Source organism: Urocampus carinirostris, chromosome 1 (genome assembly GCF_059441175.1).
Source record: "Urocampus carinirostris isolate Australia breed hairy pipefish chromosome 1, RoL_Ucar_1.0, whole genome shotgun sequence".
NCBI classification, from domain to species: domain Eukaryota; kingdom Metazoa; phylum Chordata; class Actinopteri; order Syngnathiformes; family Syngnathidae; genus Urocampus; species Urocampus carinirostris.
Genome location: NC_142349.1, coordinates 71,181,158 through 71,200,344, shown reverse-complemented (window position 1 = coordinate 71,200,344; position 19,187 = coordinate 71,181,158). Strand labels below are relative to the sequence as shown.

General features: G+C 41.4%; 1 protein-coding gene and 2 pseudogenes across 1 annotated transcript in view; all 3 read right to left on the bottom strand.

Moving 5' to 3' along the window:
• The window catches only part of dlgap1a (discs, large (Drosophila) homolog-associated protein 1a), a 142,294-nt gene that overhangs the window by 68,567 nt on the left and 54,540 nt on the right, over positions 1-19,187 (bottom strand). Inside the window, exon 2 of the mRNA XM_088350175.1 lies at positions 13,508-14,966. Within this exon, the coding sequence (XP_088206301.1) occupies positions 13,508-14,863 (1,356 nt within the window). The 5' untranslated portion in view covers positions 14,864-14,966. The remainder of the gene's footprint in view (positions 1-13,507; positions 14,967-19,187) is intronic.
• On the bottom strand, positions 5,350-5,617 carry LOC148376721 (U2 spliceosomal RNA; annotated as a pseudogene).
• Positions 5,653-5,742, bottom strand: LOC148376720 (U2 spliceosomal RNA; annotated as a pseudogene).

Genomic DNA, 19,187 nt, shown 5'->3' with positions numbered 1-19,187 from the left:
CCTGTGAATCCCCGTCTTGCCTGCGTTTTCAAGTCAAGTCAAGTCCAATTTATTTATATAGCCCTTAATCACAAAAATGTCTCAAAGGACTGCACAGGATTACAATTACAAAATTACACAATTACCTGATCTTTTGCCAAGCCCTGTGAATCTCCGTTTTTGCCCGTGTTTTGATCCCGTTTTGTTTTTGGCCCGATCTGTTTGATTTTGACCACTTCCTCATTCCGACCAATCTACTTTCGCGACCAACAATCCCTGGATCGACTGTGCGCTCATTCCTCTTGACCCCAATAAACGTTACGCGATTGGGTTCTCCTTCCTGTTTCCTGTTCTGGTTCGTGAAATACTCATTAGCTTTGCTTGGTAAACTCTTTGGTTGGTTTATTGTAAGCTGTTCAAATGGTACTGTTTTCAACTAAGGGGCATATAAGAAAAACGGCAAAAAAGGAAAGAAATATGGAAAACTTTTGCATGTATTACGCCGGAAAAAGCATTGCTGGAGGTAGTTAAGAAATATGTTGTTTTTTTCCTAAAGGAATTTTTCTCCTGTTCTCAGAAAACAGGACAGTTGGGTGAAAAGGGAAGTAATGTGACTGTCGTGAGCATTAGGATCCTTTTTCTTTTTTTTTTCAAACCTCCTCATAGCCTGTTGTAGGTTTTTCCAAGATCTTCAAAGACAAAATGTACCTCCCTCTGACCGTTCTGGAACAGCTCCCTTAGAACCCTCAAGGAAAACAAAGCATGTGTGCAAAATGTGTTGCCATGAAAACAGACTGCTTATTAAAAACGACCATGCCTATTTAGCGGTAGTGTTCTTTGAGCCTTTATCTTTATTTCCACAGCTACCTTTTCTTGAGGCTTGTATTCTTTCCATCCATGCATCACACTACAAATGTAGTCCATTGCCTAGCTGCCAGGGTTGGGTAGGGTTACTTTAACTGGTTTACTTACAATTACTTTTGGATTACTCCAATACCAAATATGCTAATAGAAGGTCATGCTTTCGTCCCTCCAGATGAAACGGGACACCAGAAAGCGGCCATGTCACTCGGGTCAGGGTGACACAACACACTCTTTTGTTCAACAGCAGGGCCCGACAGCTTTCACTGGTTTACCCCTGCCGCATCATAGGGGTGCCCTGCCCATTCCTTAGAACGCGTCCAAACATCCTACTATCCTTTCACAACACCTCTCCACTCCTTTCTATCACCAACAAGAGCTCTAGCTTCCACTATATTTAGACCTCTTTCCTGCAGTGCACTCATAACACCATCCATCCACGTCAATGGCGGCCTTGCTCTTGGTCTCCTTCCATTGACTTCTGCTCTGTAGATCCTCTTCAACATTTGCTCCTCATCCATCCTCTCAGTGTGTCCAAACCAACCGAGTACTCTCTTATCAACACGCTTTGATAAGAAAAGAAACTAAATATGAATGAAATGATGACTCACAACACATGGTAAGCCTTCTCTCCTGGCTTTGATCTCTTTGATCTCCGGCAAAACGAACATAAAATGCGACAGAAACAAAATGAAAATAAATCCAAACAGCTTGCCAACATCATTTTTTCCGTTCCATGTATTCCGTTACACAAAATTTAGTAATTGTTTTCATATTTAGTTTCTTTTGTCTTTTATTAGCATATTTGGTATTGGAGTAATCCAAAAGTAATTGAAAGTAATCAAGTTAAAGTAACCCTACCCAACCCTGCTAGCTGCAAAGCCTTTGTAGACTGCTTTGTGATTGCAAAGCCTTTAGAATCTGCTTTGTGATTGAGGGCTATTTCAATTTCTTTACCTTGAACTGACTATTAACACCTTCACTTTAACCTGCTGCTCACTTGTTCAATCTCTACTTTTCTGCCTAGCCAACCAGTTACACAATTCATCAGACGTGGTTTTATGGTTTGCCTTACTTCATCCCTTTTTATTCTGGTCTTCTCTGGTTCATGCATTTATTTGAAAGTAATACTATAGTGGGGTACATAGTTTGAGGTGTTCCTAGAAAGCGATTTATTGTTTTTAATGTTTGCTTCTATCTTCGGTGTTTTCATCCCATTTGACAACTCCGATTTGGATTACTTTCTATCCTATCGTTATGGGTTTTAACGGACAAAAATGCGTTTATTCGAGGAATCAACTCCTTGCCCTGAAGAATTCTCGTGCCGACGTGATTCCCCATTTACCAGACGAGGTGAGGGGGCCCTATCGTGGATGCAGAGCCGGAGCTAATGTGAAGGCTAAGCGGCTAGCAGCGATATAAGCCTTCAGTACCGTCCGTAATCATGGGAAATGTGAACTCTCTACCAAATAAGACCGACAAACTGGTTTTGCTGTTGAAAAACATCAAAGCGTACAGGGAGTGCAGTTTGCTGAATTTACGGAAAACGTGGAGCTACCCGGCTTCAGTGCTGTTAGGGCAGACAGAGAAACAAAAGCCTGCGGGAAGTGGAGAGGAGGCGGACTCGCTATCTACGTGAACACGAGGTGGTGTAACCCTGGGCACAACGATTTCCATCTGCTGCAGGGACGTCGAACTTTCGGCCTAGCGTGTGACGTCATCCACTCCGCTGTTGCTAAACTCCAAACAAAGCACCCTGAGGCCATCCTGTTAATCTCTTGGGACTTCAATCACGTGACCCTGGATACAACACCGCCTGCTTTCTTTATCATTTTATTTTTCAACACTAGGATACTGCTGGAAGTGTGAATTTCCTTACGGGGATGAAAAAAGTATCTATCTATTTTATCTATCTTTCTAGCTACTGTATCTGTCCATCTATCTAGCTACTGTATTTATCTATCTATCTATCTATCTTTCTGGCTACTGTATCTGTCCATCTATCTAGCTACTGTATCTGTCCATCTATCTATCTATCTATCTATCTATCTATCGTGGCTATTTGTCCTGCTATTCTATCTATCTATCTATCTATCCATCCATCTATCTATCTATCTAATGTGGCTATTTGTCTAGCTACTGTATCTATCTATTTATCTATCTATCTATCCATCTATCTATCTAATGTGGCTATTTGTCTAGCTACTGTATCTATCTATCTATCTATCTAATGTGGCTATTTGTCTAGCTACTGTATCTGTCTATCTATCTATCTATCTATCTATCTAATGTGGCTATTTGTCTAGCTACTGTATCTATCTATCTATCTATCTAATGTGGCTATTTGTCTAGCTACTGTATCTATCTATCCATCTATCTAATGTGGCTATTTGTCTAGCTACTGTATCTATCTATCTATCTAATGTGGCTAATTGTCTAGCTACTGTATCTATCTATCTATCTATCTATCTATCTATCTATCTAATGTGGTTATTTGTCTAGCTACTGTATCTATCTATCTATCTAATGTGGCTAATTGTCTAGCTACTGTATCTATCTATCTATCTATCTATCTAATGTGGTTATTTGTCTAGCTACTGTATCTATCTATCTATCTATCTATCTATCTATCTATCTAATGTGGCTATTTGTCTAGCTACTGTATCTATCTATCTATCTATCTATCTATCTATCTATCTATCTATCTAATGTGGCTATTTGTCTAGCTACTGTATCTATCTATCTATCTATCTATCTATCTAATGTGGCTATTTGTCTAGCTACTGTATCTATCTATCCATCTATCTAATGTGGCTATTTGTCTAGCTACTGTATCTATCTATCTATCTAATGTGGCTAATTGTCTAGCTACTGTATCTATCTATCTATCTATCTATCTATCTATCTATCTAATGTGGTTATTTGTCTAGCTACTGTATCTATCTATCTATCTATCTATCTAATGTGGCTATTTGTCTAGCTACTGTATCTATCTATCTATCTATCTATCTATCTAATGTGGCTATTTGTCTAGCTACTGTATCTATCTATCTATTTATCTATCTATCTATCCATCTAATGTGGCTATTTGTCTAGCTACTGTATCTATCTATCTATCTATCTATCTATCTATCTATCTATCTATCTATCTATCTATCTATCTATCTATCCATCTATCTATCTATCTATCTAATGTGGCTATTTGTCTAGCTACTGTATCTATCTATCTATTTATCTATCTATCTAATGTGGCTATTTGTCTAGCTACTGTATCTATCTATCTATCTATCTATCTAATGTGGCTATTTGTCTAACTACTGTATCTATCTATCTATCTAATGTGGCTATTTGTCTAGCTACTGTATCTATCTATCTATCTATCCATCTATCTATCGTGGTTATTTGTTTATCTATCTATCTATCTATCTATCTATCTATCTATCTATCTATCTACCTATCTATCTATCTTTCTAAATATTTTCTCTATTAAGATGAGTTAACAATCCCCAACTGAGTTCAAAGAGCGCTCTATTTCCCATTGCTCCTATACGGTTTCATCTCACTTTTATCAGGCCTGTTCGGAGCGGAACAAACCCCTGAACAATTGAAAGAAGAGTCTATTCGAGCCTGTCTGAGAAATGCCGTGTACTTGCACGCACATAATGTGTGACTCAAATCGCGCACCCCAACTTTAAACCGTATTCACATTGCAACACAAGCATTAGAAAGTGTTCACATTGGACATTTACATTGGACATTCACAGTGGACTCAAGCAAACTTGGGAATAAATGGGATCCCACAATCTTTATTTTACAGCTATTATGAAATGCGGTTCTTAAGTATTTATGTTGTGTATATAATTACTGGTATGTAATTTGAGTTTTTTGTTGAAAAATTTGGGATTTTTTCTTAATAATCCAGTCTTATTCTGCTCAGATAACGTGGGTCCACTGTATACATGAAAGCAATTTCAACAGAATCCGAGAAACAAAGAGAAAATGTTGGGGCAAACTTTCCTGTTTTTAGAGTTTTCAAGGTCTACATTTAACCTATCAGTATTTTGTAATGCAGTCACATGAGTTGATTTAACAGATTTCCCAATTAGTCAACAAAATTAAGCTTATCACCTAAAAGAATGCTTCTTTTCTGAAAACAAACAAAAATCGTGAGTCTTGAAGTAGTTAAATTATGTTGTTTATGGCCCATGTTTAGATACCAGTCCATCCTTACCTTAATTCTGTTTCTCAGAAGATTATTACCGTATTTTCCGCACTATAAGGTGCACCTAAAAGCCTTTTTTTTTTTTTTCAAAAGCTGACCGTGCGCCTTATAATACAGTGCGGGGGTTTTGGGGGTTTTTAAGGGTTATTGATCTATCTTCGTTATTCATTATCCATTATCCGTTATCGGTCAGTTCATTATATGCTACAAAGCCTAGGAGCCGGGACACTTACTCTCAGCCAAAAGGCTAAGCTAAGGTCCTAGCCCTAAAGCCTTGTTGCGATCATTGCGAATGCACCTTTCCCGGAGGTACTGCAATACCGGGCCGATGCGTGGAGTGGACAGAGCAAGCTCTTATTCCATCTCCGGAATGCAAAAGTCAAAAGGCCAAGCTAAGGACCTAGTATCTAAGGCCAAGCTAAGGGGGGGGGTTTTAAGGGTTATTTAGCTATCTTCGTTATTCATTATCCATTATCCGTTATCGATCAGTTCATAATACGCTACAAAGCCTAGGAGCCGGGACACTTACTCTCAGCCAAAAGGCCAAGCTAAGGTCCTAGCCCTAAAGCCTTGCTGCGATCATTGCAAATGCACCGTTCCCGGAGGTACTGCAATACCGGGCCGATGCGTGGAGTGGATAGAGCAAGCTCTTATTCCATCTCCAGAATGCAAAAATCAAAGCCTAGGAGTCGGGACTCTTAATGTCCTCCACTGAAAAACACAGTCCATAAATCATAGAAGGCATATGATCATGGTATCTCCCCTGCCAGGACCTAGGCCAAGCTAAGGACCTAGCATCAAGGCCAAGCTAAGGACCTAGCATCAAAGCCTTGCTCTTATTCCAGCAAAATCCTATTAGAGTCAAAGGCCAAGCTAAGGATCTAGCATCAAAGCCTTGCTAGGCCAAGCTAAGGACCTAGCATCAAAGCCTTGCGCCTTATATGTGAATCAATATTAAGTCGCAAAGTCTTGCAACTAAGGCAAGCAGCCGCCGACTAGATTTTCCCCCGAAGGGAAAGTCGTCCGCGGTGTATGCTGGGATTTATATACCGGCGTTTCATTTCCTAACCAATGTGTCAGTCATCATTTGAATCAGTCACTATTGGCTAAAGTTATTCGGAGGTAAAGGGGGCGGATCCTTTTTATCATTTACAGGCTCGCATAGGCTAAAGGGGCGAAACAAAGCCTGCAATTGGCCGAAAAAGATGAATGCGAATCACACATTGGGTTGCACTAGAGAAAACATTTTTTACTATTCTGTATTTGTAAATATTTGACTCTCCTGGATTTACTACACTCACAGTTGTAAGAAGACCATGGTTACGTATCATTATTGAACGTGATGGCTGCAAGAGAACTTAGGTGAGCTATGCGGGTTTATATTTTCCCGGTATCTTGTTTTAGAACGATCTTGATGTTTCTGTGATGAGTCTATTTTTAACACAATAGGTGAGCTATTTTGGTCAAATTACCCACTCCGGACTGAGCAAAATAATGAGGAACGATGCATTTGAGTGATTGGTGACATCGTACAGACTCTATCCGTACATGTGTGAGACACGTGTTTGCTTTCGTAATGTTAAGGGGTTAATAAGTTTGACTGAACTATCCGACTGTTTTGTCGACGTTCCCATTGTAGCGCCTTATAATCCGGTGCGCCTTATGTACGGAAAATATAGGACCAAAGACTATTTTCTGGGTGTGCGCCCTATAACCCGGTGCGCCTTATAGTGCGGAAAATACGGTAATTGTTTGTGATTGAAAATCTTGCATATCTTTCAAAGTTGAAAGCCCTTTGAGGGTCTGATTGCCCCAAAATAGAAGTATTTTTAGTCTTGAAAAAGCAACACACATAATCATCTCCCCAGCACCAAAACAACAACAAAAAAACACACCACAAGCACAAAAAGACAAGGACGGATACAGTACAACAGCAACATCAGAAGCAAGCAAACAGTTTGAAGAGAGGAAATAAATAACTGAGAGTAAATTAAAAGTGAGGTTCCAACAGAGGAAAAAAATGTTTCCCTTTATGGAGTCATGTTATTGCCTAGCATTCAAAAAAGTAAGGCTGCTACTGACTGCGCTTACTTCTCGATAGAACTAAAATGATAGAGTGGGGGAAAAAAGAGGAGGACGAAAAGGAATAAAGGGGCTCTACAAACCAAGAGTGACCAGGAGAAGTGCAGGTGGGTAGCAGGAGGTCAGGTGCATGAAAGGCCCAAATGCGTGTTGGGGACGTGAATGAGAGTCAGGGATAAAGAAGGAGAAGGCAGCAGTGGGGAATCTACAGGTTTGCAATGTTCCCTCCGAAGCTGTAGGCACTGTTGCTATCAGAATGATATATGATATCAACAATTACATTAAAAATCTATTTAGTTTCTCATAGTTTTTAAATGAAAGTCTTATATACCTAAGACTTATAACATTGGTAAAATGGCGGCGCCCTCTGTTGGCTGCGGCTGCATCGGCTCGCTACAACGGGTCAGGTGTATCGACATTTCGTTCTGTGTACATTGTTACAAAGAATGACAATACAAAGGAAATTATTATTATTATTATTATTATTATATAAGGTGTGTATGCGTCTCAAGGTGTATTCGTTTACCTCATATTGAGGTTTTTGAGTTTTTCCTTGCCCTCGTGTAGGTTGTAAATCAGGGGATGGTGTCATAATAGTCTGTAGTTTACAATAATCTGTGGTCTGTGCAGCCCTTTGAGACTATTTGTGATTAAGGGCGTCACAGATAAACATTACTTGACTTGAGGTTTTTGAGTTTTTCCTTGATCTCATGTAGGTTTTAGATCTGTGGATGGTGTGATAATAGTCTGTAGTTTGCACTAATATGTAGTCTGTGCAGCTCTATGAGACTCCTTGTGATCAAGGGCGTCACAAATAAACAGGACTTGACTACAGGTTTTTGAGTTTTTCCTTGCCCTCATGTAGGTTTTAGATCAGGGGATGGTGTCATAATAGTCTGTAGTTTGCACTAATCTATGGTCTGTGCAGCCCTTTGAGACTCCTTGTGATTAAGGGCTATACTAAAAAATACGACTTGACTGAGCTTTTTGAGTTTTTCCTTGCCCTCATGTAGGTTTTAGATCAGGGGATGGTGTCATAATAGTCTGTAGTTTGCACTAATCTATGGTCTGTGCAGCCCTTTGAGACTCCTTGTGATTAAGGGCTATACTAAAAAATACGACTTGACTGAGCTTTTTGAGTTTTTCCTTGCCCTCATGTAGGTTTTAGATCAGGGGATGGTGTCATAATAGTCTGTAGTTTGCACTAATCTATGGTCTGTGCAGCCCTTTGAGACTCCTTGTGATTAAGGGCTATACTAAAAAATACGACTTGACTGAGCTTTTTGAGTTTTTCCTTGCCCTCATGTAGGTTTTAGATCAGGGGATGGTGTCATAATAGTCTGTATTTTGCAATAATCTGTGGTCTGTGCAGCCCTTTGAGACTCCTTGTGATTAAGGGCGTCACAAATAAACATTACCTGACTTGAGGTTTTTGAGTTTTTCCTTGCCCTCATGTAGGTTTTAGATCAGGGGATGGTGTCATAATAGTCTGTAGTTTGCACTAATCTGTGGTCTGTGCAGCCCTCTGAGACTCCTTGTGATTAAGGGCTATACTAAAAAATAGGACTTGACTTGACTGAGCTTTTTGAGTTTTTACTTGCCCTCATGTAGGTTTTAGATCAGGGGATGGTGTCATAATAGTCTGTGGTTTGCAATAATCTGTGGTCTGTGCAGCTCTATGAGACTCCTTGTGATCAAAGGCGTCACAAATCAACAGGACTTGACTAGAGGTTTTTGAGTTTATAGATTATTTAATTTGACATGTTTTGAGTTTTTCCTTGCCATCATGTAGGTTTTAGATCAGGGGATGGTGTCATAATAGTCTGTAGTTTGCACTAATATGTGGTCTGTGCAGCCCTTTGAGACTCCTTGTGATTAAGGGCTATACTAAAAAATACGACTTGACTGAGCTTTTTGAGTTTTTCCTTGCCCTCATGTAGGTTTTAGATCAGGGGATGGTGTCATAATAGTCTGTATTTTGCAATAATCTGTGGTCTGTGCAGCCCTTTGAGACTCCTTGTGATTAAGGGCGTCACAAATAAACATTACCTGACTTGAGGTTTTTGAGTTTTTCCTTGCCCTCATGTAGGTTTTAGATCAGGGGATGGTGTCATAATAGTCTGTAGTTTGCACTAATCTGTGGTCTGTGCAGCCCTCTGAGACTCCTTGTGATTAAGGGCTATACTAAAAAATAGGACTTGACTTGACTGAGCTTTTTGAGTTTTTACTTGCCCTCATGTAGGTTTTAGATCAGGGGATGGTGTCATAATAGTCTGTGGTTTGCAATAATCTGTGGTCTGTGCAGCTCTATGAGACTCCTTGTGATCAAAGGCGTCACAAATCAACAGGACTTGACTAGAGGTTTTTGAGTTTATAGATTATTTAATTTGACATGTTTTGAGTTTTTCCTTGCCATCATGTAGGTTTTAGATCAGGGGATGGTGTCATAATAGTCTGTAGTTTGCACTAATATGTGGTCTGTGCAGCCCTTTGAGACTCCTTGTGATTAAGGGCTATACTGAAAAATAGTACTTGACTGAGCTTTTTGAGTTTTTCCTTGCCCTCATGTAGGTTTTAGATCAGGGGATGGGATGGTGTCATAATAGTCTGTAGTTTGCAATAATCTGTGGTCTGTGCAGCCCTTTGAGACTCCTTGTGATTAAGGGCTATACTAAAAAATAGTACTTGACTGAGCTTTTTGAGTTTTTCCTTGCCCTCATCTAGGTTTTAGATCAGGGGATGGTGTCATAATAGTCTGTAGTTTGCAATAATCTGTGGTCTGTGCTGCCCTTTGAGACTCTTTGTGATCAAGGGCGTCACAATTAAACATGACTTGACCTGACTTGACTAAGGCACTCTGGTAATATTCAAGCTACGAATGTAATTTAAAATATTAATATTGGCACCATAGATTTCCACTAGATTATATTTTTTTTATTAAAATCGTTGCAATCCAGGAAGTATCCCTCCCAAAAGTCATTCATATGCAGAAAAAGGTTATTTTTAAGGTTAAATTATTTACTATTTTCTCAAGGATTAGGTGGTTTAAGCAGCTGAAGCCCTCTGCCGTTGTACAACACATGGGGTTTAAATTTGACGAAAAATGGTAACAGACTCCTAACCTAGACTCTTTTTTTCCCTAGCCTCTGGTGGCATCAATCTCGCATAAAAATGCAACGGCGATGTGAAAAAGAAACTGCAATAATGTCAGTTCTTCATTAGAAGTAAATCTATAACATACAGGCTGCATCTCTGATGAGTTTTCTTCTTGTACGAGCAGAAAATTTAGGGGCGAACTTGGTAGATTTGCAGTGGTCTGATACTCCTTCCATTTCAATATTATTGCTTGCACAGTGCTCCTTGGGATGTTTAAAGCTTGGGAAATCTTTTTGTATCCTAATACTCCACAACAGTATCTCGGACCTGCCTGGTGTATTCCTCATTCTTCATGATGCTTTCTGTGCTTTAAACAGACCTTTGAGACTTTCACAGTGCAGGTGTATTTATACAGAGACTTAATTACTCACAAGTGGATCCCATTTATCATTTTTAGTCATTTAGATCAACATTGAATCATTCAGAGATCCTCACTGAACTTCTGGACAGAGTTTGCTGAACTGAAAGTAAAGGGGCTGAATCATTTTGCACACTCACTTTTTCGTTTTTGATTTGTTAAAAACGTTTGAAACATCCAATAAAGTGCGTTCCACTTCACGATTGTGTCCGACTTATTGTTGATGCTTCACAATAAATTACAGTTTTATATCTTTATGTATGAAGTCTGAAATGTGGCAAAAGGGGGCCAAATAGTTTTGCAAGCCACTCACTATAAGTCAACTATGAATAATTTATTCACCTAATGTATACGTATGTTTGTGAAACTGTTGTGTAATCATCTATTTAATGCGTTTATTGTTTGGAATCCAGAAAAGTTTTGTATTTTTATTTAAAAGCCAAGGTCTGATGGTGTGTGTGGTTTGTGTGCTAAGAATGCTGCAGAATTGAAGGAAAACAAAACGCCTGTCCCTTACTGCCAGGGTTGGGTAGGGTTACTTTAACTTGATTATTTTCAATTACTTTTGGATTACTCCAATACCAAATATGCTGATAAAAGACAAAATAAACTAAATATGAGTAAAATGACTATATTCTGTGCAGGCTTGGGGAGTAACGGAATACATGGAACAGCAAAAATGATGTTGGCAAGCTGTTAGGATTTATTTTCATTTTACCACGTGTTGTGAGTCATCATTTTATTCATATTTAGTTTCTTTTGGCTTTTATTAGCATATTTGGTATTGGAGTCATCCAAAAGTAATTGAAAGTAACCAGTTAAAGTAACCCTACCCAACCCTGGTGAGACATAACCTCAAAGTCATTAGGAACTGCAGGGACAAAAGCCTGTTTTGCATTCCTTAAAGTGAACATTTAAGTTCCAAAATTGCTTTATCAATACAGTTAAATCAATTGTGGAATGTCAGTTTCATGATTACAGCCGCGGACGCTGATTGGCTGCTTCCTCTTTTTTAAACCCTCTCTTTCCTGTCAACATTTGTCGGATCGTCTGTGAGCCTACGCTACACGCTAGGCAAACTTTTGTGACTCCTGACTCTATCCTGCCCTGTTGTTCAGTCTGATTTCCGTCGCCGACCTTTTTCTGGAACCGTTTATGTTTCGCTCCTCCGTCCCGGCCATCGACCTGTTTTTCTTCGCTCTCGACATTGCCACTTCCGCGTTCCCAGCGATCTGCTACCCGTGACCGACGATCCCCGGATCATGGGTGCAAGTCCTTTCCTCCTTCTAAATAAAACTGAGTTAAACGAACGCAATTGGATCCCGTCTCCGTTACTGGTCTGTGACATTCAGCAAGGTTTTAAGCAGACTTGAGAATTAATTTACTGCTAGTCTACTAAAATGTAAAAAAGGAGATTTGCATGGCATGGGATATGTTAACCACTCAAAAGAAAAGCCACCGAACTAATTGTCTCACTTTCCAGACTCATCGTGTTGAGGGACAATGTGGAAAAGCATTTTTTGCATAAGACAGGACAAATATTGAAAAGATTAAGATTTGTAGCCCCAAATAATTTCACATTGTTGGCAAAATCTAGCTCTTCCTCAAAAGTAGCAAATTGCTGCGAGTCCACATGAACACAAAAGGCCCTTAAAGTTACATTTGATTCTGGGGTTTAATTTCAGCTCAACTGTGCTATTTTCTTCTCAGGCAGGATACCGCCCTAGAGCATATACTCCACCTTTTAGTCACTCCTTCTGGTGGAAAGGATAATTGCAATGTAACACCTCATCTATGTGACAATTATCCATGGTCCCCGCTAATTCATCTTGATTCGCACCGTTGGAAATGTTCTTTGAAGATTCTTTTATACTGGTTTCTATTATCTTTGAAGATATCTTTGGTTTTGACCGAGGACTTATAAGTATAGAGCTGCAGAATCTGTTATAGTTAAACGTATAAAATGTCCCATTTCTTTCATTTTTTTGTCACGGTTGCCCATGCGCCCAATTGGCCCCGCCCATGGACACCGGCTGAGCCGCGTTGACTGATTGCTCTTTGGGAGTACTTAAACGCGGTCCTTTGAGCCGTTCGTTGTCTGAGCATCTGTGAGACTTCTGCAAGACTCCTGTTAAACTCGGTTTTGAATGCCTAGTTCTGTAAATCTGCCTGTGTTTGACCCTGTTTTGTTTTTGGCCTGATCCGTTTGTTTTTTGAAAACTTTTCTTGTTCGGATTTGAATCCACTTCCGCGACCATCCATCCCCGGATCGAGTGTGCGCGCATTCCTCCTCTCCCTAATAAATTGTGAGTAGGTTACGCTATTGGGTTCTAAATCCTGTTTCCTGCCTTGGTCCGTGACACTTTTATAATGTCCTTGTAAGGTGTGGACTGTAATCAAGTAGAATGGGGGATGTATATGCTTTAGGTTACAATCTGGAATATCTTTACTATTTCGGATACTAACTTATTTTAAAATTGTTAAACTCTAATACTCTGCAATAACCTAACGGTCTAAGATTGTTTAATTAGGGTAGTCAGGTCAAAAATTGCAAGAGCGCAGCTCTGAAGGACCAGAGTTTGAGACTTGTGATTATAAAGTTTATGTCAGCAATACCTTTATTACCAACTACTATTTTGGGGTATACAATAATTAACTGTATCCTAAACAGTAAGTCTCTAAGTTTACCCAGTGTATGTAAGGTAAAATTTTGGAAATAACACCGCAGTAAGTTACCACTGGCTCAGAGGAAACATTGTCAATGATGAAGAGTACGTCTAGGTGGAAGGACGGTCAACAGAAGGGAGAAAGGTGAATCGACCGGTTGGAATCGAGGTGGAATTAATTACCTGCAGGAAATGGCAAGTGCGCTCCTGTTGCTGACTGGCCTTAGATTTGACTAGCGCTCTATCTAGGTTTAGGTTACCGGATCCTGCGCCGGCTCTGAGTTGGTTGTGGCTGCTGTTGTTGGTGTAGACCTCTCGGGCCCTGCTCACCGTTAAGCTTGATGACCACGTCCCCTTCTTGACAACAGGGACGTCCGCAAGACCGAGAGACAGCAAGGGTCCACTTCCTCCACCGATACCGCCACCGATGTTATTACTGCTACTGCTAACTGGGACACAAGACGTTGGCGCCGCATACTTGACATCGTTGTTGCTCCGGGAGGCTTTGAGTGCAGAATGGTGATGCAGGTGGCCGTGATGTGCATGGTTGTGCGCGTGCTCGCTGATTGTTCCATAAGGGTCCATCATAAAGTACTGCTGTGACTGGGGGAACTTGTCGAGGTTGTTGCCGGGGTAGCGACCCATTGTCATTGCTAAAGGTGAAGGGGAAATGGAGGGCGAAGGTGAGGGTGGTGGTTGATGGTGGTGAGGGTGGTAGAGACACAGCTCCCGTTCCAGGTTATCATCGGAGCTCCAATATCCAGAGCCCGGTGCGGATGCTGATCCGTGGAGCTGGTGGTGATGATGGTGGTGGTTTCGATGCTTGGGCTCCGCCGAACGACAGCGCTCACGGCTCTTGCTGCGCTTCCTCTGGCGCACTCCCATGGGCGGAGCGTCACCTTCTTGACTCGCCCTTGAGCCACCACCACCACCACCTCCACCACCAACACCACCATTAACACTCCCATTGTTGGCCCCTTTGACTGATTGCGCGTGGTGGGGTCCCTCCAGTGAATGTGACTTGGTGAACAGTTTCTGGACCGAGTGGACCAGGTGCCGAATCCTCCCTGGGCTGTCATTGTTGGAGTTGGATCCAGTTCCCCCACTCTGGGCCAACATTCCTCGTTTGTATTGAAGTGTATGGTAACCATCTCTGGAAAAGGATGACTGTTGCTCAAACGAGTCTGAAAAGCTTGTTGGAACCCGGGTGGGTGTTTTATAGCCTCCACCACCTCCCCCTACATATGGTACCATGGCCATACACTCATCCTTTACCTCGGGATGGTGAGATGAGGAGGTGGAATGGCATCGTCTGGGAAAGGTTCCGTATGGGACGATGCTGTTACTGTCTGAGGGGTATGAGGTACGCTGCGCATTGTAGTAGGACAGCTCATCAGGATGCGGCACGGCAATGGGAAGAGGCATGTCCATCTGACTGATCAAGTATGGCTTGCGGTCAACGTGCTGACCAAGTGGATCGTATGACGGCTCATAGGACACCACATGATGGTGACTCCGGCTACTCGAAAGGCTTTTCATGATGTGAGAGCAAAGCGGGAGTAATGCAGGTGAGAGATACCAGCCAAGCCTGTGTTCACAGAAAGGCTATAGATGACTTTCCCTGAGAGGAGAGCTTTGCAATCTGAAAGAGAAGCAAAGAGGAAGCGATTAGGCAACATCAGAGAAAAAAACAGCAATTCTAGGAACCCTGTACAAATTGTATAGCTGACCGTCGCAGGCAAGATTTGCTGAGGTTGACGAAAATATTTGCACCGAGGTCAGGTTTGCCCAGCAACACAAACCACCAACGTGACTCACTTTCAAAGTACATCACTGCCGACTGCATACCGCAAACAAAGATTTTACTAGCATAACTAATTACTCCTCGAGCAATTTGCTCATTTTTTTCACTTCACAACAAACAAAACCAGATCATATACAGGATACATGAAAGAATGCAAGACACTACATCATAGATGCACGGTAACTACTTGGTAAATGCATGGTAACTACATGGCAATTACATGGTAACGAAATGATAAATGCATGGTAATTTCATGGTAACTACATAGTAATTTCCTGGTAACTGCTTGGTAAATGCATGGTAACTACATGATAGATGCACGGTGACTACATGGTAAATACATGGTAGCTACATAGTAACTGCATGGTAACTGCATTATAGATGCATGGTAACTACATGGTGAATGCATGGTAACATCACGGTACCTATGATGCAACATCATGGTAACTGCATGGTAACTACATGATAGATGCACGGTAAATACATGGTAAATACATGGTAGTGACATAGTAACTGCATGGTTACTACGTGGTAACTACATGATAGATGTACAGCATCTACACGGCAAATACATAGTAGCTACATAATATAATGACTGCATGGCAACTGCATGATAACTACATGATAGATGCAATGTAACTACATGGTAGATTCATGGTTACTGCATGATAACTACATGATGTACAGTAACTACATGGTAAATACATGGTAACTACACTATAAATGCATGGTGACTACCTGGTAATTACATGGTAACTAAATTATAAATGCATGGTAATTTCATGGTAACTACATAGTAAATTCCTGGTAACTGCATGGGAACATCATGGTAACTGTGATGCAACATTATGGTAACTGCACAGAAGTTACACGGAAAGTACATGGTAACCGCATCGCAAAACAACACGGTTCTCCCATAGCTATAACACGAGTCAGTTTCTTTGACGATGGAGACGACACGCGACAAGGTGTCTTTGACGGTGGGGGTTTTTGAGAGGAGCGCTCACCCATATTTGAAAAATGGCGATTAGTGACCTGCTAAAGGGAATTTCAACAGTACCTTCAAAACATTCAAGAATTTCCCTGCAAACGTGTCCTCTTTACTGAGTGTACTCTTAAAACGTTAAGTAAGGAAATGTCACGGTTGCCATGGTGCCCAATTGGCCCCGCCCGTGTGGTGCCAGCTTCTGTCACGGTTGCAATGGCGCCCAATTGGCCTCACCCGTGCGACGCCAGCTGCAGCTTGTTGACAGATTGGCTCCCTGTCAGTATGTAAACTGTGTCCTGTCAGTCCCCTTTTGTCAGTCCGTCTGCGAATCTCTGTTTTTACACGGCAAGCCCTTTTTCACCTATCCCGTGTTTCTGCTCCTGCTTGATTCCCGAATTACGACCTGTTGTAAGGGTTGTCGGATTTGCTTCAAACATAGTTAGATGGTTCAACTGGTAGATGAAAAACTGAGAAACTAGACGAGCTCTCTTTCACTGTGAGCATTCTCAACTATACCTGGCACAGTTTTCCTTTTTGCTTATTTAGATTTTAAACTCTTTCATAATAATATTTTTTCACCCGTAACGTCAAGGTAATTCCATTCAGCTATATCATCCTCTTCTTGTATCAGGTTTGGCCTTACAATTTCCCAAAATGGATGTGTTTGCCATGCATCCTTTATTAGCACAAACCAATTAACCCTAGGTCTTAAAACCTCAGATACAAATTTGAAAGGATATTCAAATCTGTGTTCTCAAAAGTGCAATATCCTCAACTATGGAATTGTCCATCAAATGATCTGCTTCTCCCCCAAAAACATCACATGATTTCTATGGATAGATGCTACCAATTCCAGTCTTTGAGGGTTCCCATCCAGCAATTTACCCTCCTCCAACACGCCTGACAAAATTAATCAGAAAGCTCTTCGGAGATACCATGATAATCCTCTAATCGTTCGGACCAAGTGTGATGGAGAAAAAACATCTTAGAAATGAAATATGAGGTATGGGTCCCCAAACTTTTCTGCACCATCTGCGAGGTTGTTTTGGGAAGCCAGACATCAAGGGGCTTTGTTGTGAGAACGTTGGGCGCAAAACAACTGCTTGGCACGCCCATGGGAGGAGCCGAGGGCCAATAAGAGAAAGCTAAAGGACTTCAGAAGAGGGCTTTTTTGATAATTAAGTCCCAACAATGTCTGACAATAGGTATGTACGGCCTGGCCCAAGGTTGGCATCGAACGCTTGTACTTTGTCTATGATAAAACTTATGATATTAATACTAATATTACTATATTGAGATAGATAGATAGATAGAAAGAAAGATAGAAAGATAATGTAATGTAACAAAAATAGGGTATAATGCAAATGTGGGGCGGGGTTTAATGTGGGCTTCTACTCTCCCGAGTGGAGTTAAAGAGCCTCATGGCATGAGGAAGAAATGATCTCCTCAGTCTGTCCGTGGAACAAGACTGTGACAGCAGTCTGTCGCTGAAGTTGCTTTTCTGTTTGGAGATGATGCCGTGTAGTGGATGTGATGAATTGTCCATGATTGACTGCAGCTTGTTCAGTGCCCGTCTCTCAGCTACAGTTGTCAGGCTGTCCAGCTCTTTGCCCACAACAGAGCCCGCCTTCCATACCAGTTTATTAAGACGAGAGGCATTCTTCTTCTAAGCGCTGCCTCCCCAACACACTGCTGGAGAGAAGAGGGCACTCACCACAACAGTTTGATAGAACATCTACAGGAGCTTTTTGCAGACGTTAAAGGAGGCCAGCCTTCTGAGGAAGTACAGTCGGCTTTGTCCTTTCCTGCACAGAGCTTCTGTGCTGGCCGTCCAGTCCAGTTTATTGTCCAGCTGCACACCCAGATATTTGTAGGTCTTGACAAACTCTACATATTCGCCTTTGATAGTTACAGGTTCCGGGTGAGGTCTAGTCCTCCTGAAGTCCACCACCATCTCCCTAGTCTTGGTGGTGTTCAAGTGCAGGTGGTTAGCGTTGCTGCATTGGACAAAGTCCTGAATCAATTTCCTGTACTCCTCCTCCTGCCCACTTCTGATACATCCCACGATAGCACTGTCATCAGCAAACTTCTGCACGTGGCAGGACTCAGAGTTGTACTGAATTAATATCTCATCTCAACTCTCATCTCATTAGCTGCACCGCTTATCCTCAGTAGGGTCGCGGGGGTGCTGGAGCCCATCCCAGCAATCATCGGGCAGTGGGCAGGGGACACCCTGAACTGGTTGCCAGCCAATCGCAGGGCACACGGGGACAGACAACTCACTCGCTCATTCGCACCTAGGGACAATTTGGACCGGCCAATTCACCTGAAATGCATGTTTTTGGAATGTGGGAGGAAACCGGAGTGCCCGGAGGAAACCCACGCAAGCACGGTGAGAACATACAAACTCCGCACAGGAAGTCTGGAGCTGGATTTAAACCCACGTAGGAGGTTCCCATGACGTGAACTGTGCCGCACATGCGCTAACCACTGCGCCGCCGTGCTGCCCCTGAATTAATATATATTATTATATTATGATTATATTATTATTATGTTATATTAATATTAATATCAATCGTAAACATCATTTTGGTAAATACAAACCAAAAATTACGTGCAACTTTATTTTGGGTGTCCTTGTACTGACATCACGTGAACTTTCTGCACCAAGTCACAGCAACACTCTCTGGTCCCCATGGAAAAACGTCCTGTCGAACTGCGTGCCCGTGTTTTCTCTACGTTGTGTTCAACGATTACACGGTTGGATGATCACAAAATTGTTTTTATTGCCAAAAAGCATCTTCAATAAAACAAGCACGTAGATGTTTACACCGATGCACGCAATCTCATTCTGTGTGAACATGAGTTTATAAAATTAACAAACCGTAGTTAAAAGTGTGTTGGAAAAGCATACCTGTCGCGCTCCAGGGCTCCATGCCCTTACAAACTGTCGTATTTTCCCTTACAAAATACAAAATAATCTTACACCATATTTTTTTTTCAAACTTGTTTATTTATGTAGTTTAACATGTTATATTGGACATGTGTTTCGTTATATCATATACTGTATA